Below are 25,014 nucleotides of genomic sequence, written 5' to 3'. Positions count from 1 at the left end.
TTTTTTTTTTATTATTGTGGGTTAACAACCAACTAAGAACAATTCTCAAACCTCTAACCACTAACCACATCGGATTTTATTATGCACACAAAGTCGGATTTTGATAATTAACCCAAAACAAATGCACACAATCGTTTTTAACCATTTTTTTGAAAAAAAAATATTTTTGACTAAAACAAACTAATTACAGTCTATCTACTCAAACAAACTAATTATACTCTATAATCATTTTTTTTTTAAGAAATGTATTTAAACTGAAAGTGTGACAAAGTCAAAATTGGCTAACTTAAAACTTAAATAAAATGGCAGACTTGCAAAATTAGTTGATAGAGTCAAAAATAATAAAATGATTATAAAATGCAATTAATTTGTTTGAGTAACTGAAAAATAATTTTTTTTTTTTTGAAATATGGTTAGTTTTTGCAATTTTTATTTTTTTTATTATTAGTGATTTCACGCATTAATTGGAAGATTATTGTTCCCTCCAAATTTGCAAACATTACACGTAAACTCTAATATTTAAAAAACTTTTTCAAAATTATTTTTTTCTTAAATATAGAACGTATGAACGAGTTTATAGTAAATAAAAATGAAAAGTTACAACCACTAAAAGAAAAATAATGATATAAACTAAAATGATTTTTATTAATATAAAAAATAACTTTAAGAAAGACTATTAATAATAATGTTTTATTTTTGATAGAGTATATGTTTGGTTTGTACGTCTCCAAGACTTTGAATTAACTAAAGAATGAAAAATACAAGAGAGAGGGGGAGAGAGAGAGACATCAATTAAAGAAAAGTAATAGAAAATTCACAAAATATGAAGAAAAATAATTAATTATAATTTTAAGAATATATACTTTTAAACAAAAAATAATTTGATATATTGTAGTTCATGGTACACTTCCATAATACTATCTAAGAAATAAGAAAATTTAACCCCTAAGGTGAGGGATTTTACCTTACACCCAAGAAATCAAAAATTTAAAGAAAAATAAAATAGAGAAGCCTGAAAAATAAAAGGAAAAGTTATAAAGGTCAGACAGACCCTTTCCAATTGAATAATGCTATTGGTACACCTTTGTGTACACTTAGGGCTACACAAAAGTGTATTAATGACAAAAATATTCCTCATGAGACGCATAGAGGCGCATGGAGAAGTGCAGGATATTTTGGTCATAATACCCCCTTGTGTAGTCCAAGATGTACAAAAATGAGGTACATCTAGCATGATTCTTTCTAATTTAAGGGTGGACTTTCTAAGATTGGTTTGTCTCTTATGACTCTCTTAATAAAATCTCGACCATGTCACCTTAACTAATCTTAGGATTATTGTCATTGCACTGTCTCTCATTTCTCGTGCCCTATTTTTGTATAGAAGATAAATCATAAGTGTAGAGTTTGCCTCACTATATAAGATAAGGAATCAAATCTATGATTTATTGATACGAATCTCAACTTATCGTGACCCAACCACTTGACCGATACTTTGAAAACTTTAAAAAAAAAAGTATAACACGAGCACTTGTCAGGGGTCACCCATACATTAGAACTAACAATGACAATTTCAAACTTAAAAGAAATGAGAAATCTGTCATCTGTCAATTACCATCTCTATAAATAACGAGTGATCCTTCCGTTTCGCGTACAAAAAAAATTCTACTGAAAAATTATATTTCTATTGCAAATATTGCATACTTTTCTAATTTTTGATGAGTTGACTTAAATATCGGAGGGCTAATGTGGAAGACACCCCACACCCTCTTACATTTTACAAGTCTTTTTTGAAAGTTTTAAAAGACTCTCTTGCAACTATAAATTAATTTTTTATATATTTGGATAACAACAAAATTATTTTTTAATAGATTACACTTACGAACAAGCTTTTTTTAAGAGAAAATCAACCTCAACTCAATAATCATGTTTTCAAAAATCCTGTGGTCAAGGTAATAAAAGAAGTTGTCAAAGAAAATGTTAAATTAAGATAAATTTAACTAATCTTCCTACTGGTCTTTACTTTTTTCTTAAGGATTAAAATTATATATTATTATCTGATAAATAAGAAAATGTAAATAGAATAAATTTGCAAAGAAATTTTGTTAACCTTGTCCTTATTTTTTCACAGAAAAAATTATAAACTTTATTAAAAATTATTTACCTCTTACTTGAATAAGTTCAAAAATTAGATAAAGTACAATGTAACAAATAATTTAATTATTCAGTTAATATGCAATGTGTCATGATATTATATTAAAATATTATTTATACTAGATGACTTGAAAGAAGATTTTTCCAAATACTTTGTATTATTCACAAATTAATTTTTTTTAAAGACAAAACCTTAAGAAATTTAATGGGTTCTTAAATTCTTGTTAATATTTTATTAGTTAATTTTAATATTTAATATTTAATGCAATTAAAATTTAACATTTTTCTTAAATTTAAAAATGTATTTAGTTCTCTAATCCATATCTAGCCTCTTAATTTCATTCATTACCTTAGTCTTGCAATGTAATTAATATTTCTTAATCCTCTTATAATTAAGCTACTCGCTTAATTGTAGGGAATGAGTATTTAATTTGTTTAATGACACATTGACTAATTTGACTACAAAATTAAAAGAATTAAAATGATAAATAACATAATTGAAACTGATTTGAATAGGCATATTTTCAGTTTAACTAGTTATTTTGAATTAATCGAATGGTTACCAGATTAATTAATTTTTTTATCAAAAAATCTATAAGTTTAAAATTGTCCTACCAAATTCTTAATAAAAATGGTCCAACAATTTGCCAACTATACAAGCATACTTGATGCCAACAAATAAGATAAAGTAACATAATAATAATAATAGTTCAACAACCTACCAAATTGCCAAAATAATATACAATATAGTAATACAGTAATGGAAAAATTACACTTGAGATTTGAGATAATTGCAAACATTATCTTTGATGTTTGAAAAAATGCAATAATTACTTGTGATATTTAATGTTATGTTGTAAATTTTGCTTTTGTTTTAATTAATCTCGATAAATATTATAAAAATGACCAAATTACCTTATATATAAAATCTTATTTCTCTTTTATCTCTCTCCCTTTTTTCTGGCTCGTTTTCTTTTCTTTCTCATCTCTGTCATAGCTACTACTTTTGTTGTCGACTTCCCTTTATAGTCAGCCACCCCTAATCTTCTTTTATTATTATCAATTGACACCATTTCTAAGTAAGTTTCCCAGCCTCTCTTTCTCTCCCTTTTTTATTTTGGATTTGATAAAACTCAAATCATTTGGATTCAAACCCTTCTTCTTCTTCTTTCTTCTTATTCTTCTCGATCTCTAGGTTTCGTCGAAACTTTCATTTTCTTTTTCTTTTTCTTTTTCTTTTACTTTTTCTTCTTATTTTATCTTCCTATTTTTATTCTAAACTTGACATAATCAAATAAATCTAGGTTTTGACAAATCTTTTTTAGTGTTTTTCTTCATCTCTCTTTATTGTGGGTTTTATCAAACTCTTATTATTGTTGTTGTTATTATTATTATTCTCTCTCTATTTAATGAAATGTAAATGAATTTGGGTTCTGTTGAACCCTTTCTCTCTCTCTCTCCCTCTCTTTTTTAACTCTTTCTTTCAGGTTTCATGGAATAAAAAAAGTCTAGATTTTGAGGGATCATTTGTCTTTTCTTTTTCTTTTTTCTATCCTTTTCTACTTTGGGTGGATTTGGGTTTCGTCAAAACTTAGATTGTGAAAGCCTTTCGCCAACCAGATTTGTCATCAAGAGTTTCACTTACCCTTTCTTTCTATTGGACATTTTTTTTTTCTTTTTCATGTTATTTCTTTTCTTTAAACCCAAATTTGCATGAAATGAAGCCAAGTGATGAATCCAGTTCATCACATGTAGGCATCGTTTTATTTTTTTATTGTTATTTTTATTTTTCAATTAAAGGAGAGAAGAGGGAGAATGGAAAGTAAATTGGTTATTTTGTCTATTTATTTAATAATAGAGATGATTATTACTATTTTTCTAATATTAATTTTTTCTTTTTTTTTTACAATTTTACTAAATCTCAGGATGTTTTTTGCAATTTACTCTATAATAATATTAGGAGAACTTATTTGTAGTTTGATTATAATTATAGGCATACTTTTGCAAGGGCATTAAAAATTCAGTTAATTCGGTTCTTAACTGATTTTTTTTTTACATAATTGAACCAAAAACGAAAAACAAATTTATGACAAACTCATAGACAAACTGAATGGCTTTCACCAAATACCTAAAATAAAAAAAGAAAAAGAAAATTTTCCTTTTCGAAATAATATTTTTTATGACAAACTCATAGACAAACTGAATGGCTTATACAAAATTCTTCACAAAATCCAACATATCAATAATATTTTTTTGCCAAATCTAATTGCAAATTATAAAATAAAAAAAGAAAAAGAAAAGCCCGTAATCAAAAAACTGATCTCTAAAAGATATCAAGGATTTGGGAGATCGCACGGTTGCAAAGTAGACAAGACCCACTATTCAACCATAGCTCCCGAGAACACACCCTGCAGTAGGTATCCCCGCAGGGGATAAAAGCCATACCTTTATTCCTCTCAATGCGCACACAGCACACCGCATCTACTGCCCCCCCCCCCATCTCCACCGTCTATATTCCTCCTCTTCTGATCCTGGCCGTCCGTTTCCTCCGCCAGCCGCTTCAACGCCCTCAGCGGCATCAGACCCTTCGCCGCCTTGGCGAGGTCGCGCTTAGCAGCCAGAGCCGCCGCGAGGTTCATCACGGAAGAGGCTCTCCCCACAGGAGGCCCATCTGATTCTGTCTCCGGCGCCGGAATCAGACCTGCCAGAGGCTTTTCTAGAAACCTCGAATACTACTGCCGGTTTAAGATTATTTTCTCTGTTAACTTATGGGGAAAATGAGAAGATTGTTCTTCCTTTATTCACTGCAACTTTGTTAAAAGGAAAAGCAAAGACTAAAGGGAATGAATAGTGAACTGAATTATGTTTATAATCAACTTTTAATATAATAGATAACTTTAACGAATCATTACAAATAACATGTGTCACACTACAAATTATCCATATCATGCCAAATTGCATGACCCACCCTCAAACCCCATCCACCCTTTCCAACCCAAACAAACATCCCTTTCTTCTATATATATGGATTGACTCTTTTAAACTGTTGCAATGGGACCTAGATTTACATTAGCTTCCACGGCTTTCATGGCTTCAAACCTTGGCTCCTTGGCCTGGAACTTCAGGGCAGCATACAGCTTCATGTAGTCATCGAACACGAATTTCGGGTAAACTTCCTTCTCCTGTACTTCTTTCTCAACCACTGCCGGTGCTGGATAGATAACAGCATCATTGCCAGGGTTGTAGAAAGAAGCTATTGACATCCGGGTGCCATCTGTTTGTGCCACCACACGGTGAAGCACGCTCTTGTACTTGCCATTGGTTATCACCTGAAATTGATAAGGTCCTTTAGAATTTTTTCCTAAATAAAGTTTGGTGTTGGTTGAGCTAATGCAACTAGATGGAAGCTATGATTATACCTCAAGCTGGTCGCCAAGGTTGATGACGATGGAATGTTTCATTGGGGGGACATCGATCCACTGGTCGTCCTTGAGGAGCTGGAGACCACTGACCTTGTCATCCTGGAAGAGGAGGATGATGCCACCAGCATCAGTGTGAGCTCTCAGCCCCTTGATCAGGTCTGCCTTAGGACACGGCGGGTAGTTGGCAACCTTGGTGCCAAAATTAGGACCCTTTGCTCCATAGAAGGCCTTCTTTAGGTATCCTTTCTCTAGTCCAAGGTTTTCGCATAGCAAGTCCAGGAGATACTCTGCTAGCTTCTCTAACCTTTCAGCAAAATCCTTCATGACCCTCCTGCTCATTCAGAGATAGAATTGGAGAAGATTGATCAATGGGATGATCATGAAAGGGCTATAAATTGTGTGATTCTATTTTTGAAAGAACTAGAAAGAAAATAAGAAAATTTTCCATGCGGGTGCCTTTTTATATTTTCTCCAATCATTCCTTGTCTCTATTAAAGGTGTCCAATCATAGAAGGTTATGACCCTGTTAAGCCATCACCTTCTGCCCCTTCACTGGCTGCTGCCACGTTTGGTGGAAACAGCTCAATATTCAACCAGCAAAAACCATTCTCATTGATCATGTGTGATCAGAGTAGAGATCAAACAATTCAGTACCTGTATTCCTCGTCGAGATCGGGTAGTTCTGAGATGTTGGACTGGGGGAGATGGCGCAAGAAGTAGGTGCTTTCCCAATCCATGTCTGTAACCTCAGCTTGGACCCCCTCTAGAGCCTGGCTTGCCACCAGCTCCTTGAACCTCTGCTCCATGCACTTCTTGTAGTGCTCTTTTGTCAATCTCTCCACTGTGTCCATTAGCTCCGGAGGAATTCCATGGTTCACCAACTACACAAAACACAACACAAGGACCAATGAGCTCTTGTAGAAATATTACCAGCTATTTGGGCCGCAAAAATGGAGGTGTTTGAAACATAATGAAATTAAGCTTGTATGTATGCTTTTTGCATACCTCAAAGAAGCCCCAGTTCTCACAGGCATCGTTGATGAGCCCCATGGTGGCTGCCCTCTCTTCTCCATTCATCTTCTCCATGTTAATCACTGGGAAGTTCTCCATTGCTTTTCTTCTCTCTTTCTCTCACTCACAAGCACTCAGTATATGATATGATTCTTTGCTAAGTTATTGTTTGCTATTGGTGTGTGAAATATGGAGATATTGGGTGTGCTATTTATAGAAGTGACCTGAATAATAACATGAAGGGTGAAGAAATAATGGTACTGTGCCAGGTTGGGAAGAAAATAGTGCTAGAAGCGAAATTGTATAGAAAATATCATTCTGGTGATATGATCTGCGCGTAAATTCGGCGAAAATACCGTTTTCCTAATTTGAATAAGACAAGTGCGGTTGTATATATGAGGACCCACGGAGTGGACGTTTGGTCCAACTCCACGGCCAAAGACTCGTTGTGCCTTGTTAGACCATCTCTCCTCCAATATGGTGGAACCAATTGGACCTTATTTTTGCCTTCTTGACCATAACTTGATTGGCTGCTTACTATTATCCATTCATGTGCCATCTTAATTATTGTTTTGCGAGAGAAGAACCCATGGGAAATTCCATTGCTGTTTCTCTTCTTCCCAATTAGGCATGCAAATTTAAGTTACATATGATCTTTGAAGTTTCTCGGAGAGACTTTGACTGATTGGCAGGCTCATTGCTTTTACCCATGTGGGTATAAATTGTAGTAGCCATGATTACAAACACAATTTTTACAAAGTTTAAGTTGCTTGAAAGTACTAAACTAGTGGTGAAAAGGATTTCACTTTCCATATAATAAGGTTATAGGTGCATGGTGAAATATTTGCAATTAAATCGATTGGTTATGTAATAAGAACTTAAAAGGGTAATTCTTGATAGTAATAGTAAATTTGTTCGATTATGGTAAAAAAAAGTCAAATAGTTTCGAGTTTTTTTTTTTTTCTCATAAAATAAAAAGTCTCTTATATTAATGACAATTTTTTTGGTTAAATAAAAATGCGGATGTTGAAATAACATTTTTTGTCAAATGTGCTCTTAAAACACATTTTAGACGCAACTAAGAAAAACATTCATCTTTGACACTGTTTAAACAATCAAACATTAAGCTCGTGATTATTGATTTTTCCCTCATCTGATAAGCATGTATTGGCTAATTTATAAGAGTCGTGGCAGCCTCTAACTTTGTTGATGTTTAGCACAGATAGAATTAAATTTCCAATTGAAGGTTTGAGTAGTAAATAATTTAACATATGAAAATCGCGATTTCCAGTATTTTATATCTCCTTCTGCTTAACAATTCGGATAAGTGCATTTGAAGAGTTATATGTTCTTGACGATTCAAGGTTTTCAATGCCCAAATCAAATATTTATGTTCTTGTTTGGTGTCGATAATGTCGGCTGAATCTTCTCAAAGCCCAATGCCATACCCCCAAAACACTTAATAAATTTGATCATCCTTTCTTTCATTTGGTTAGACATTAAAATGTTACTATCATGTCATTTTCATTTCCTTAGACTCGTGTAAGACTTGCTAGTGATAGACTTACAAGAAACTAGTGAGAGACTTGCAAAAGACTAAATGACATCAGCATGAGTGGCTGAAGTCGAGATCGAGCGACCTCACTTGGAAGTCTCTCTTAATACCTTTGAGAGACCCTCCCGAGAATTCTTGAGTCACTTAGTAACAACTATTTGGAAAGCTCTTGCAATTCAATTCTACCCCCAATGTGTTCGCTCATAAATCCAAAAGAGAGCCTGAAATATCCATCAAAGATTGTGGTTTTACTCCATTTGTCTGTCTTCTTCCTTTTATAAATAAGAAACGATTCTTCCAGCAAAGGGTATACTCATTACTTTGCTCAAGATATATGTAACGCCCCGTTTTCCCAGAACGCGCATTATCTCGAGATTTTTAGAATATTTTTTTTTTTCAACATCATACACACAACATAAGTTCCTCGATATACATACTCTCATCATAATCATTTCCCAACAATCCCGATTATACCTTCTCAACATATCAAAATTTAAAAATTAACAGACTAAGACAGGTATTAACAATTACATCAGCAAAAGTAACGATCGAAACCTCAATAATATATAACCGATAAATTTTTTTTACAGTTAAATAACCAAATTGATGTTTTACATAAAAATATCAAAATATTACATAACCTTTGAACATCGTAATCATAGACAAAAATCTACGAAAACTAAACATAACAGCTACATATTGACGACATCATTTTCCTTGGCGCCACTGCTTTCACCTGAAACGTTTGAATATTCCAGAAACATAGTTCAAATTAGATGATGAATCATTTAAGTGAGAGTTCAAAACATTTTCATAAATATATGCAAAATCATATATAAAATCGACAAATCCTGACATGTCCCAGCCTAAGAGAATCCCACATAGCACTTAGCCCTATTCGAGGAAAATCCAATCTCTCTAAAAGCGACACGACCACATCAACCCATTAGCAAACATAATCCTGTTTAAGAGAGAGAATCTCGACATATGAACCCGAGAATCACCTCATTATCATTGTTAGGCATTACGTTCCTACTCAAAAGCGTTTCAAAACCCAACGCAACCCTAACCCCAAGAGTATCACATCAGCACTATCCCCGAAATCAATGACACCTCAGTATTAATGCTATTGCTCAAAGGAACCTGGGGTGGTGTCCACTCTCAGCCCCGCCACTTGAGCCAACAACCGAGGTAGTGTCCACTCTCAACCCCGCCACTTGAGCCAACAACCGGGGTGGTGTCCACTCTCAGTCCCGCCACTTGAATACCATAGGGTGAAGTCCGTTTCAACCCCGTCCCAAGTGGGCCACATAGCATTAATCCTCGGCACGCATCCAAAATGTTGTCACTCAAGGGCCACGTCACAGGTTAACAACCCACATCCCACATGGACAACACATAACATGCTAATGCCGAAAATCATAACATGCATAACATAAAATCAACATTTCAATGTATGCAATTTATCATACGAAATTCAATGCATGTGTAAATAATCGTTTGGATGAACCATCGCACGAAACCAACCACTCACGATAAATCAAAAGTGATCAACAGTAACAAGAATATGCACAAGAATTGGATTGAACAACTCACATGAAACCATTCACATGCCACAAACAAATTTTTTCGGTAGAACCACTCACCCTGAACATATTCGGATTGCCTCGATCCTCGTGCACTGCCTCAATTCTCGTGTGAATCGTACTATAGCTCAACCTCGAGCCTCAACTATACCCTAGACATCATATTCATTCAAAGGAAAATCAATATCTATTTTTCAAATTTTTTCATAATTTTTCTCTAATTTCTTCCTATTTTTCTCTTGATAATTTCAAGTAAATACCTCTTCAAGAATTTTTCCAAATTTTTCTCCACAAAAATTAATAAAAAAATATTTATAATCCTCTGGAAATTTCTGGAAATTTTTCATATTTTTCTCCTATTTTCTCAAATTTCCCTAATTACTTTTCCTTGAGAAAATTTATTTCTCCTTAACTTACCTCGAATATCCTCCATAAAAAATCACTAAAACTCATAAAATAAATTCCTTATCCTTCTGGAATTTTCTCAGAATTTTCTAAAAATCCCTCATATTTATTTTCTATTTATGTTTCCTTTCAAAAATCCAAAATAATTATCTCCTCAAGAAATTTTCAAGATAAAAATTCATCAAAATAAACTATTCCTTTTCCTCGAGTTTTTGAATATTTTTCCAGAATTTTATTTCCTTTAATTCTATTTTTCTCGAATTTCTTATATTTTCAATATTAAAAAAATACAAAAATTATCTCTGGTCATCTTCTCCGGCGCCGGCACACTGGAAAATCGAAATGATGACACCACGCTACTCCTCTCCCTTAGTCGATCCCAATGGTACCCCTCTTGGTCAGAAAAAACCACCGGAAGCCTTCTAATTTGGTCGAAAACAAGCCGCCCAAGTCGCCACTGCCGAACTCCGACAAACCAAATTGACCTCTAAATCGAACTCCGATTGATACGAAACTTTTCAGATTAGCTGCCCATAGCCTCGCGACCAAAAGCCCTTATTAGATCCTTCGATCGTTCACTCTACAAGCCAATTTCAACCTTCACTCGATATTTATATATATATATATATATATGCGGCTAAATGCGAAAACACCCCTTATTTCCAAAAACTCTCAAAATCTCCAAAATTGCTTCTCACAATCTAGGGAACAAAAACCCCTTATCAAAACGCTCCAATTCATTCTCAAACTCTCAATCTAAGCCTATGAACTTTGATGGAAATCCTTAACCAAAACTCGGCTATTTATAGCTAAATTCAAGCCTCTCTCAACCAATCACAAGGGGTAACGTGAGCTAGAGACCACCCCCACGTCCATGCCAGGCTCGGCCATGCCCTGGTTGCTGATTTGACAGCAACGGCGGCAGGTGTGACGGCCATGCCTCACGCTGCAAATTCTGGGTTTTTTTTTTTTTTAACATGATACACCATAATATATTTTATTAAAACAACTATAATCTAATATATCCTTTTTTTTTTAACATCTAAATTCCGAAGCATTCTCTATCGACAATTCAATTTTTAGCCCGAATTGAAGCTGTATCGAAAATTAACTTCGATCCGATTTCTTTTGATACTAAAAATCCTATCTCGGGAGGCTTAACAATGATATATTATTTTCCTTTGAAATCTGAGCCTCGGGACATTCCCTGCTGTCGATTCGGCGATTTATTTTTACCATCAAGTCGTTTTTCGGTATTTTTAACCCATCTAAATTACATGGCAATTTTATGAAGATTTGGGGTATTACAATATAACTTTGCTTTCTATACTTGTGGCATAGGATCGCAAATGAGATGAGTCGTTCGTGAGCACGACTCAATGCTCAATTCAATAAAAATTCGTTTGAATTCATTTGTCAAGATAAACGAGTTGAACTTGAGTCTAACTTTGGAACTCGATTTGTAAAGCTTGGTTTGTTAGCTTGCGAGCTGATTCAATTAGAAACTCGTGAGCATGCCCAATTAAAAGTTCGCTATTAGCTCGTGAAAACAGTCTCATCTATAAATACATTAACAAATTTATTCATAAATTTATAAATATATTATTTAACATATGTACATGTACATACATATCATCATTATATCATTCATTAGATTTAGTGAGGTCAAGAAACTTACTTTTGCCTATTCCTCTCTCTCCCCTTCCCTTCGTTGCATGCTCATCTTCTTCTCCAGCAATCTACATTTGCTTGTTCAACTTCCATTCACTACATTTCGCTTGCCACCACCTTGCCTTTTACCTCACCTTTCATTGTTGCTACACACTCAACCCTCTGTTATCGCCTCTATATAGTCTCTTCTTTTATTAGTTGTGAGTCGAGCTCAGCTTTTCAACCAAATTGATGAGCTGACCTCAAGCTCGGTTCATATTAACTGAGCTCAACCCTAAGCTTAGGTTTGTCGAGCTTTACAAAGCTCAACTTAGCTTGATTGCAAGCTTATTTTAACAAGACATTAACTTAAATATCAGAGGGTCTCACTTGTACCATTAACTGGTTATTTTCCTTACAAGTCACTCACAGATTAATCACTTGTAAAACTTCTCAAGACATACTCTCACATAAAAAAATTTATTATTATATCTTGCTAACAACAATGTTATTATAATTAATTAAAGGAACAAAAAATAAAAAACTAAAAAATCCCCATTAAACGGACCCACACCCAATACTTTTCTCGTTTTTCTTGCAGATAACTTCAACATAATATTATTGGAATATTTGCTGTAGAAAATCAAATTTTCAACCCTTTAGCATACGTCGTGGAAATTTGAAAAAGACGAGAAAGTTGAACACGTGCACCAAATACTAATAATTATAATAATGATAAAAAAAATAATAATAATGATAATAATGTTTTTGTTAAATCAAAAGATTATGTCTTAGTTTTATTCTCTCTCTCTAATGTCTGCACATATGTTTGTAAGTTTGTTTCTTCGTGATTCCTTTTTATAATTGTCACTTGATGTAGGAATAAAGTTGTAGGCAACGACGGTCACAATTGACAACTTAAATAGAACTTGAAGCATAGGGTCACAATTGACCTCCACAAGTCATGCATGTGTCACGTGTATAAAAATTGTCTAATCCTAGTTTTATTTTTGAGTAATATATAATCATAAAATTACACGTTTTTATGGATGGCAGGGCAGATCAAAATTATGTAACATAAACACATGAATAAAAAAGACATGATAATGCCCTAACTTTTTCAATATAGAAGACCTTATTCAAAATATCACGTGGTTCAGACTCGTATAATAGTTTTAAAAACAAACTTTAAAACATTATTAATTTATAAAAACAACAATTAAGAGTTTTGAAATAAGATTAATTTATTTATTTTCTTATATATAAGTGTTACTTTTATGATTTTTTTTTATTATTGTGGGTTAACAACCAACTAAGAACAATTCTCAAACCTCTAACCACTAACCAAATCGGATTTTATTATGCACACAAAGTCGGATTTTGATAATTAACCCAAAACAAATGCACATAATCGTTTTTAACCATTTTTTTGAAAAAAAATATATTTTCAACTAAAACAAACTAATTACAGTCTATCTACTTAAATAAACTAATTACACTCTAAAATTATTCTTTTTTTCAAGAGATGTATTTAAACTGAAAATGTAACAAGGTCAAAACTAGCTAACTTAAAACTTAAATAAAATGGCAGATTTGCAAATTTAGTTGATAGGGTCAAAAATGATAAAGTGACTATAAAATGCAATTAATTTGTTTGAGTTATTGAATTTTTTTTTTTTTAAAAGTAGTTAAAAATGATTTCTTTTTTTTTAAATATGGTTAGTTTTTGCAATTTTTATTTTTTTTATTATTAGTGATTTCACGCATTAATTGGAAGATAATTGTTCCCTCCAAGTTTGCAAACATTACAGGTAAACTCTAATATTTAAAAAACTTTTTCAAAATTATCTTTTTCTTAAATATATAACGTATGAACGAGTTTATAGTAAATAAAAATGAAAAGTTACGACCACTAAAAGAAAAATAATGATATAAACTAAAATGATTTTTATTAATATAAAAAATAACTTTAAGAAAGACTATTAATAATAATGTTTTATTTTTGATAGAGTATATGTTTCGTTTGTACGTCTTGAAGACTTTGAATTAATTAAAGAATGAAAAATACAAGAGAGAGAAGGAGAGAGAGAGACATCAATTAAAGAAAAGTAATAGAAAATTCACAAAATATGAAGAAAAATAATTAATTATAATTTTAAGAATATATACTTTTAAACAAAAAATAATTTGATATATTGTAGTTCATGGTACACTTCCATAAGGCTGTCTAAGAAATAAGAAATTTAAAGAAAAATAAAATAAAATAAAGAAGCCTGAAAAATAAAAGGGAAAGTTATAAAGGTCTAGAGACCCTTTCTAATTTAAGGGCGGACTTTCTAAGATTGGTTTGTCTCCTATGACTGTCTTAACGAAATCTCAATTGAGTTAACTTAACTAATCTTAGGATTATTGTCATTATGTTATCTCTCATTTTTCGTGCTCTATTTTAGTATAGGAGATAAATCATAACTAAAGAGTTTGTCTCACTACATAGAATAAGGAATCGAATATATGATTTACTGGTACGAATCTCAACTTATCGTGACCCAACCACTTGACCTATACTTTGAAAATTTTAAAAAAATTATATAATACAAGCACTTCTCAGGGGTCACCCATACATTAGAACTAACAATGACAATTTCAAACTTAAAAGAACTGAAAACTCTGTTATCTATCAATTACCATCTCTATACATAGCGAGTGATCCTTCCGTTTTACGTACAAAAGAAATTCTACTAAAATTATATTTCTTTTACAAATATTGCATACTTTTCTAATTTTTGATGAGTTGACTTAAATATCAGAGGACTAACGTGAGAGACACCCGGTGCCCTCTAACTGTTTATCATTTTATAAGCCTTTTTTGAAAATTTTAAAAGACTCTCTTGCAACTATAATTAATTTTTTATATATTTGGGTAACAACAAAATTATTTTTTAATAGATTACACTTAGGAACAAGCTTTTTTAAGAGAAAATCAACCTCAAATCCATAATCATGTTTCCAAAAATCCTGTGGTCAAGGTAATAAAAGAAGTTTTCAAAGAAAATGTTAAATTAAGATAAATTTAACTAATCTTCCTACTGGTATTTACTTTTTTCTTAAGGATTAAAATTATATATTATTATCTGATAAATAAGAAAATGTAAGTAGAATAAATTTGCAAAAGAAATTTTGTTAACCTTGTCCTTATTTTTTCACAGAAAAAATTATAAACTTTATTAAAAATTATTTACCTCTTACTTGAATAAGTTCAAAAATTAGATAAAGTACATTAATGTAACAAATAATTTAATTATTCAGTTAATATGCAATGTATCATGATATTATATTAAAATATTATTTATACTAGATGACTTGAAAGAAGATTTTTCCAAATACTTTGTATTATTCACAAATTAATTTTTTTTAAAGACAAAACCTTAAGAAATTTAATGGGTTCTTAAATTCTTGTTAATATTTTATTAGTTAATTTTAATATTTAATATTTAATGCAATTAAAATTTAACATTTTTCTTAAATTTAAAAATGTATTTAGTTTTCTAATCCATATCTAGCCTCTTAATTTCATTCATTACCTTAGTCTTGCAATGTAATTAATATTTCTTAATCCTCTTATAATTAAGCTACTCGCTTAGTTGTAGGGAATGAGTATTTATGTAACGACCCATAAATCGTAATTTAATTGAGTTACTAGTTTATTGCATTAATTTAATTTAAAGTAGTCATTCATATATATATATATATTTAGTTGATATTAATAATAATACTATTAAGTATAAGAATCATAATATTAATAAACATAAGAATAATAAATTATTTATTAATAACCCTAAGACTAAGGGAGTAGCGTGAGTGCTGAGGTGTTAAATTAGCTAGCTCAAGTGAATATATAGGTTTAAAGTGATGCCTTGCTGTTTGCTGACTTATGGCAAAAAAATCATTTTGTTTTCAGTAATTGAGAAGCGCCAACGGCGCCGTATTAGAAGAAATTGGGGCAGCAACGTGGCTGCCTCTCCTCCAAGCATTTCCCTCTTAATTTAACGTCTCTAATCAGCCAATTAAACAGGCTATTGGAGCAATTAGTCGGCAGCAGCGGAGGAAATCGGGAAGAACAGCGACGTGAATTGGGAGATTTTGGGTGCTGAAAAATTGGATTAAATTAGGTTTAATCCGCGATTTAATTATCCAGGTATGTAGAGCAGCTAGTGATTAATATTTTGTACGGTCAGAATTTCGTTTTGCGTCCAATTTTATTAATTTTGGCAAATAATTGGGATATTGCAGTTTGTATAATTTTTACTACTTTTGGACCAAACGAGCCTAAGGATATCTCTGATAAGGCAAGTTCTTCTTACCTATCTCGTCGTTTCTGTCGTTGGCGATTTATTGGGCCTCCCTTCGTTTGTTTCGGCCATTAATTAATTATGAAGTTTTTAAACGGTTAGTTTAAGATTTAATTTATTAAATGGATCTCGTGGGTTTTATTCGTTGGTTGCCTACGGGGGTTTGTGCCACCCCCTGCCTGTTGGGAATGATGCCGTACTCACCCGGGGCTAGGTTCTTAGCGGTTCGGGTATTAATTGGATTTTTGGTTATTTTTTGGCTGAAGCGGTTGTGCAGTGGGGGCTGGGATCGACGGTTCGGTGACGGAGTGACTGTCGTACGGTCTACCTTAGGCCGCCGGCGAGTCTCTCCTACCCACTGACCATTGACCGGTGCCGGGCACTGCTAACTTGCTTAGCCGTTATGTGATTATAGCATGCCTGCTTATATTTTATTCTCGTTGCATGGCTTGATGTGCACATGGGTACGGACTGCATGTTGGGATTAACATGATTTGGTTATGCTTGGTCACGGGCATTTTAGCTTGATTATAATGCATCCAGCACGGGCATATGCATCGTGTGTGGCTTACTATATGGGCGGAGCATGGCCTGATGCTTGGATGTATGGGCGCCTGGTATCACGTTGATGCTCACTACGCCATTACATTTTATGTGCATTGCATGGCTACTGATAGTATTTAGTTCTCGGACGGGAGTACCGTTTTGAGGGAGCCTATGGCTCGGTTGTCGGGAGTACCAACGTGGATACGGGTGACGGGAGTACCGCCCCGGGACAGTGCGCACAGGTTTGTTGAGGATATTGTTGCCTTCCAGGGCAGCGGCAGGTTGGTATGGGACTTGGGTGCCAGGTGTCTTGTGTGGGCCCCAAGGACCGGTATGTGCTTTCACTATACTGCACTGTTGTGTTGTAGCGTCTCATGACTTGTGTGTACTTGTGGGGCTGTGTTTGGGATGGTCTCTTCTTTTATTTATAGCCTTTCATTTCTTATAAACTTGCTGAGTCTTGCGACTCACCTTGCTTTCCATCATTCCAGGTAAGGGTAAAGCAAAGGCCGAGGGCGAGGATCGTTCCATTTAGCAGCCGGCCGCGTTGGTAAGGTGTACAGTTAGCTGCCCCCGTCATCTCTGATGTTTTGCTAGAGTCGCTGTCTTTTATTTTTGACTGTGCCAGGTTGTCATTTGTACCTCCTATTGTTGGCACAGGTGTCTGTATCTTTTTATATATACTCCTTGACCGCTGTCCCAGCGGGGTACCTGCGGACATGCATGTATTTCATTTTGCTTCCGCTGTGGCATTTCTTTTATGAATGCATGTCAGGGCATTTTGTCTTGTATTTGTTTATCTTCCCTTACGTAAGCGCTTTCGTTTGGATAGACCGGGTGGTTGGGATATCCGGGCGGGGGTGCTTACAATGTTGGTATCAGAGCGTCATTAAGTCAATTAGGGGGGACAAGTAACTGTACACCGAGGCTGTTAGGTAGAGTTAGAGTGTTAGGACGTGTCTGTTATTACGAAATGCGTTCTAATTAATTCTGGTTGTATAGGTATCATGGACGCACGACGTGGGCGAGGTCGTGGTAGACCGCCAGCACGAGGTAGAGGACACCTTGTCCCTACTCCGGAGGTTCAGGGTACAGGTGCGGGAGAGCAGAGACAGCCAGGGCCACCAGATATGCAGGAGACATTAGCGGGTATTTTACGAGCTGTAGATGTACTGGCAGCATCTCAGTTGCGACAGGAGCGCAGACATGATGATAGGACCGCTACGGCCCAGGCGTCGCATTCAGGTACGTCGGGAGCAGGGGACAGTTCAGGTGCTACAGTGCTTAGAGATTTTATGGCCCTGCGACCACCAGAGTTTAGTGGAGGCGCTGATGGGACGGTGGCTGAGGATTGGTTACTAGCGGTGGAGAAGCATTTGAGATCCATAGACTGTGCAGAGGCCCACAGAGTTCGGCTGGGGACTTTCTTGTTACGAGGTGACGCCGAGCGGTGGTGGGAGACCACCAAACAGAGATATGGCGATGGAGGTCCGTCATGGGCACAGTTCGTCGAGGCGTTCAATGAGACCTATGTACCAGCTTGGATCAGAGAGCAGAAGGTGTTTGAGTTCATTGAGTTGCAGCAGGGCAGTAAGACAGTTACGCAGTATGAGACCGAGTTCGTGGCATTATCTCGTTATGCTCCTGAGTTAGTGACCCCTGAGTCGCGTCGAGTTAGCAAGTTTCAAAGGGGGTTACGACCAGAGATCCGTCATGCCATGGCTGGTATTGAGGCCCCTGACTTCCCTACGGCTGTTCAGCGAGCCCACGCGGTGGAGAGGGATCGATTGGAGGCCCGAGCAGAGCAGTTAGTCTTGAAGGGTGCAGGGAGCAGCAGTAAGAAGAGGAAGTGGGATGCAGGCAGCCAGAGTTCGGGATTTCCACAGTGCGGGCAGAGACACCAGGGGCAGTGTCGGGAGGTACGTCGAGATGTATGTTATCGCTGTGGTCAGCCGGGCATTTGAAGAGAGACTGTCCACAGGCGCCTAGACCGACTACACCAGCCCCACCAGCCCCACCAGCTACACCGGCTACAGGGCAGGAGATTATTTGTTTTCGCTGTGGACAGAGGGGCCACCGAGCGAACAGGTGCACCCAGCCAGCACAGAGTGGAGGGCCACGGACTGGAGGTGTGGGGCCCAGACCAGTTCAGAGACAGTCTACACCTAGGACGCAGGGTGCAGGAGCACCATTACCTCTTCCAGCAGCACAGCGCCCGGGACCTACAGAGAGAGTTCAGATGCAGGGACAGGCATTTGCAGTGTCAGCGGCCGAGGCAGCTGAGAGCAGTGATATAGTGCAAGGTATACTTTCTCTCTATGGCCATGACGTACGTGCCCTATTTGATACATGTTCCACCCACTCTTTCATAGCACCCCATTTGTTGCATAAGATCCCAATCCCGTGTAACCCCTTACCATATGATTTATCTATTTCGACACCGGGAGGGACGGTGTTGTTGGGGAGTGAGATGGTCAGTGATTGCGAGATAGGGATTTACGACCAGGTATTTGTGGGGGATCTTGTTGTTTTGGCGATCCAGGATTTTGACTTACTATTGGGTATGGATTGGCTCTCTCGGCACTATGCTCGAGTTGATTGTCATTGGAAGGTAATTTCATTTGAGCATCCAGGGAGACCAGTTGTTACATACCGGGGTGTGAAGCCAGTGGTGACTACACCGATGATATCGGTTATGCACGCCAAGAGACTTATTCGACGTGGGTGTGAAGCCTACTTTGCGTTCGTGACCGTGATAGCGGGGGAGAAGAAGGAGTTGGCTGCCTATCCTGTGGTGCGAGACTTTCCAGATGTGTTCCCAGATGAGTTGCCGGGACTACCACCGCACCGAGAGATTGATTTTGCGGTCGATCTGATGCCAGGTACGCAGCCTATTTCCAAGACTCCTTACCGTATGGCTGCCAATGAACTGAAAGAACTCAAGGTGCAATTGCAAGATCTTTTGGAGAAAGGTTTTATTCGGCCGAGCACATCGCCATGGGGGGCCCCAGTATTATTTGTGCGCAAGAAGGACGGGTCTATGCGACTTTGTATAGATTACCGACAGCTTAATCAGGTAACAATCAAGAATAAGTATCCCCTACCCCGTGTGGATGATTTACTGGATCAGTTGCGTGGTGCATCGATGTTTTCCAAGATAGATTTGCGGTCAGGTTATCATCAGGTGCGAGTCAGAGATGAGGATATTGCAAAGACTGCATTTCGCACACGTTACGGCCATTATGAGTTTGTGGTCATGCCATTTGGGCTGACCAATGCACCTGCAGTGTTCATAGATCTGATGAATAGGGTGTTCAAAGAATATTTGGATTCTTTTATCATAGTTTTCATTGACGACATCCTAATTTACTCACCGAGCCCTGAGACACACGAGGCGCATCTGAGCGTGGTTCTGCAGAAGCTCAGAGAGGAGCAGTTATATGCCAAGTTTTCGAAATGTGAGTTTTGGCAGACCCGAGTGGTATTCTTAGGACATGTGGTCTCAGGAGAGGGTATCTCAGTAGACCCAGAGAAGACTAAAGCCGTGATGGATTGGCCGAGACCAATGACAGTGACAGAGATTCGGAGTTTTCTTGGCCTTGCTGGGTACTATCGACGATTCATAGAAGGTTTTGCACGGCTTGCATCGCCCCTGACGAAGTTGACAAGGAAAGGCGTCAGATTTATTTGGGACGAGTCTTGTGAGAGGTCTTTCCAGGAGTTGAAGCGGCGTTTGACTTCGGCGCCAGTACTGACGATACCCAGGTGTGGTGAGTTATTTACTGTTTACAGTGATGCCTCATATGCAGGATTGGGATGTGTTTTGATGCAGGACGGCCGAGTGAATGCTTATGCATCCAGACAGTTGAAGAGGCATGAGGAGAATTATCCCACACATGATCTGGAGTTGGCGGCTGTCGTGTTTGCCTTGAAAATTTGGAGGCATTATCTTTATGGTGAGAGAGTCCAGATATATACAGATCACAAGAGTCTCAAGTATTTATTTTCTCAAAAGGAACTTAATATGAGACAACGACGTTGGTTGGAGCTGCTTAAGGACTATGATTGCGAGATCCTCTATCACCCAGGTAAAGCCAATGTGGTAGCAGATGCACTGAGTCGCCGTGGAGCATCAGTTGCAGCTATGATGGTGCAGGAGTGGTTCTTACTGGAGCAGATGAGCGATCTTACTATCTCTGTGGCACCAGACAATCCTACACTCTATTGTGCTGCCATTAGTATCCATTCAGATCTAGAGGGTCAGATTCGCGATCAACAGCGACAGGATGTGGAGCTTGGCGAGATTATGGCTGATATGGAGAGATTTTGGTCATTGGGGTACAGTCAGAGGGACGATGGTTTGCTATTGTTTCGTGGACGGATCTGTGTGCCGAGGGACAGTGATATCAGGCAGAGGATCCTAGAGGAAGCTCATCGTTCTCCCTATACTATCCATCCTGGAGCGACGAAGATGTATCAGGGCTTACGACGTCAGTATTGGTGGAGCGGCATGAAGAGGAGCGTAGCAGAATTTGTATCGCGATGTTTAGTGTGCCAGCAGGTTAAGGCTGAGCACCAGAGGCCCGCAGGATTGTTACGACCTTTATCTGTGCCGGAGTGGAAGTGGGAGCGTATAGCTATGGATTTTGTCTCAGGATTGCCGCGATCCAGCCGGGGGTACGACTCGATATGGGTAATTATTGATCGGTTGACTAAATCAGCGCACTTCTTACCTGTCAAGAAGACCTATCCTATTCATCGACTGGCCAAGCTATACATTGATGAGGTGGTGAGACTGCACGGAGTCCCAGCTAGTATTGTGTCAGACAGGGATCCTCAGTTTACCTCACGATTTTGGGAGGCGTTGCAGAGTGCTATGGGGACCCAGTTGACTTTCAGTACAGCCTTCCATCCTCAGACTGACGGGCAGTCGGAGCGGACCATTCGGACTTTGGAGGATATGCTCCGCGCCTGTGTACTGGATTTCCATGGGAGCTGGGATGATCATCTGTCACTAGTGGAGTTTGCTTACAATAATAGCTTCCAGGCCAGCATTGGGATGGCACCATTTGAGGCATTATATGGGCGGCCGTGTAGGTCACCGCTTTGCTGGACCGAGACTGGGGAGCGAGCGTTACTTGGACCGGAGTTGGTGGAGCAGACGACAGAAAAGATCCAGTTGATTCGGGCTAAAATGAAGGCAGCTCAGGATCGTCAGAAGAGTTATGCTGATAGACGACGCCGAGATTTGGAGTTTGATGTGGGTGATCATGTTTTCCTTCGAGTTATGCCGATGAGGGGTGTTCGACGCTTCGGAGTATCTGGCAAGTTGAGTCCTCGCTATGTGGGACCGTTCGAGATATTGGAGCGAGTCGGATCGTTGGCATACCGATTAGCTTTACCCCCTCAGTTAGCCCATGTACATGATGTCTTTCATGTTTCGATGCTTCGCAAGTATGTGGCAGATCCCGGGCATGTCATTGATTATCATCCGCTCGTGGTGCAAGAGGACGCGTCGTACATCGAGTTGCCTACCAGCATCGTGGATCGGAAAGAAAAAGTGCTCCGTAGCCGCACGATTCCCTATGTGAAGGTCCAGTGGCAGCGGCATACCCCAGAGGAGGCTACGTGGGAGCTAGAGGAGGATATGATACGACTTCACCCTCAGTTATTTACCTAGCCAGGTACGAATTTCGGGGACGAAATTCTTTTAAGGGGGGAAGGATTTGTAACGACCCATAAATCGTAATTTAATTGAGTTACTAGTTTATTGCATTAATTTAATTTAAAGTAGTCATTCATATATATATATATATTTAGTTGATATTAATAATAATACTATTAAGTATAAGAATCATAATATTAATAAACATAAGAATAATAAATTATTTATTAATAACCCTAAGACTAAGGGAGTAGCGTGAGTGCTGAGGTGTTAAATTAGCTAGCTCAAGTGAATATATAGGTTTAAAGTGATGCCTTGCTGTTTGCTGACTTATGGCAAAAAAATCATTTTGTTTTCAGTAATTGAGAAGCGCCAACGGCGCCGTATTAGAAGAAATTGGGGCAGCAACGTGGCTGCCTCTCCTCCAAGCATTTCCCTCTTAATTTAACGTCTCTAATCAGCCAATTAAACAGGCTATTGGAGCAATTAGTCGGCAGCAGCGGAGGAAATCGGGAAGAACAGCGACGTGAATTGGGAGATTTTGGGTGCTGAAAAATTGGATTAAATTAGGTTTAATCCGCGATTTAATTATCCAGGTATGTAGAGCAGCTAGTGATTAATATTTTGTACGGTCAGAATTTCGTTTTGCGTCCAATTTTATTAATTTTGGCAAATAATTGGGATATTGCAGTTTGTATAATTTTTACTACTTTTGGACCAAACGAGCCTAAGGATATCTCTGATAAGGCAAGTTCTTCTTACCTATCTCGTCGTTTCTGTCGTTGGCGATTTATTGGGCCTCCCTTCGTTTGTTTCGGCCATTAATTAATTATGAAGTTTTTAAACGGTTAGTTTAAGATTTAATTTATTAAATGGATCTCGTGGGTTTTATTCGTTGGTTGCCTACGGGGGTTTGTGCCACCCCCTGCCTGTTGGGAATGATGCCGTACTCACCCGGGGCTAGGTTCTTAGCGGTTCGGGTATTAATTGGATTTTTGGTTATTTTTTGGCTGAAGCGGTTGTGCAGTGGGGGCTGGGATCGACGGTTCGGTGACGGAGTGACTGTCGTACGGTCTACCTTAGGCCGCCGGCGAGTCTCTCCTACCCACTGACCATTGACCGGTGCCAGGCACTGCTAACTTGCTTAGCCGTTATGTGATTATAGCATGCCTGCTTATATTTTATTCTCGTTGCATGGCTTGATGTGCACATGGGTACGGGCTGCATGTTGGGATTAACATGATTTGGTTATGCTTGGTCACGGGCATTTTAGCTTGATTATAATGCATCCAGCACGGGCATATGCATCGTGTGTGGCTTACTATATGGGCGGAGCATGGCCTGATGCTTGGATGTATGGGCGCCTGGTATCACGTTGATGCTCACTACGCCATTGCATTTTATGTGCATTGCATGGCTACTGATAGTATTTAGTTCTCGGACGGGAGTACCGTTTCGAGGGAGCCTATGGCTCGGTTGTCGGGAGTACCGACGTGGATACGGGTGACGGGAGTACCGCCCCGGGACAGTGCGCACAGGTTTGTTGAGGATATTGTTGCCTTCCAGGGCAGCGGCAGGTTGGTATGGGACTTGGGTGCCAGGTGTCTTGTGTGGGCCCCAAGGACCGGTATGTGCTTTCACTATACTGCACTGTTGTGTTGTAGCGTCTCATGACTTGTGTGTACTTGTGGGGCTGTGTTTGGGATGGTCTCTTCTTTTATTTATAGCCTTTCATTTCTTATAAACTTGCTGAGTCTTGCGACTCACCTTGCTTTCCATCATTCCAGGTAAGGGTAAAGCAAAGGCCGAGGGCGAGGATCGTTCCATTTAGCAGCCGGCCGCGTTGGTAAGGTGTACAGTTAGCTGCCCCCGTCATCTCTGATGTTTTGCTAGAGTCGCTGTCTTTTATTTTTGACTGTGCCAGGTTGTCATTTGTACCTCCTATTGTTGGCACAGGTGTCTGTATCTTTTTATATATACTCCTTGACCGCTGTCCCAGCGGGGTACCTGCGGACATGCATGTATTTCATTTTGCTTCCGCTGTGGCATTTCTTTTATGAATGCATGTCAGGGCATTTTGTCTTGTATTTGTTTATCTTCCCTTACGTAAGCGCTTTCGTTTGGATAGACCGGGTGGTTGGGATATCCGGGCGGGGGTGCTTACAATTTAATTTGTTTAATGACACATTGACTAATTTGACTACAAAATTAAAATAATTAAAATGATAAATAACATAATTGAAACTGATTTGAATAGGCATATTTTCAGTTTAACTAGTTATTTTGAATTAATCGAATGGTTACCAGATTAATTAATTTTTTTATCAAAAAATCTATAAGTTTAAAATTGTCCTACCAAATTCTTAATAAAAATGGTCCAACAATTTGCCAACTATACAAGCATACTTGATGCCAACAAATAAGATAAAGTAACATAATAATAATAATAGTTCAACAACCTACCAAATTGCCAAAATAATATACAATATAGTAATACAGTAATGGAAAAATTACACTTGAGATTTGAGATAATTGCAAACATTATCTTTGATGTTTGAAAAAACGCAATAATTACTTGTGATATTTAATGTTATGTTGTAAATTTTGCTTTTGTTTTAATTAATCTCGATAAACATTATAAAAATGACCAAATTATCTTATATATAAAATCTTA

At 37.4% G+C, this 25,014-nt stretch overlaps 1 protein-coding gene across 1 annotated transcript; it reads right to left on the bottom strand.

Moving 5' to 3' along the window:
* Positions 1 to 5,011: 5,011 nt before the first annotated feature.
* On the bottom strand, positions 5,012 to 6,815 carry LOC127792126 (1-aminocyclopropane-1-carboxylate oxidase-like). Its single transcript, XM_052322495.1, has 4 exons — positions 6,579 to 6,815; positions 6,228 to 6,454; positions 5,571 to 5,904; positions 5,012 to 5,480 (listed from the first exon to the last, which is right to left on the bottom strand). Exons 1-4 carry the CDS (start codon positions 6,681 to 6,683, stop codon positions 5,190 to 5,192), a joined length of 957 nt encoding a protein of 318 aa, XP_052178455.1. The 5' UTR covers positions 6,684 to 6,815; the 3' UTR covers positions 5,012 to 5,189.
* Positions 6,816 to 25,014: the final 18,199 nt, after the last annotated feature.

Source organism: Diospyros lotus, chromosome 15 (assembly GCF_014633365.1).
Source record: "Diospyros lotus cultivar Yz01 chromosome 15, ASM1463336v1, whole genome shotgun sequence".
Lineage (NCBI taxonomy): Eukaryota > Viridiplantae > Streptophyta > Magnoliopsida > Ericales > Ebenaceae > Diospyros > Diospyros lotus.
This window is presented reverse-complemented; position numbering and strand designations above follow the sequence as displayed.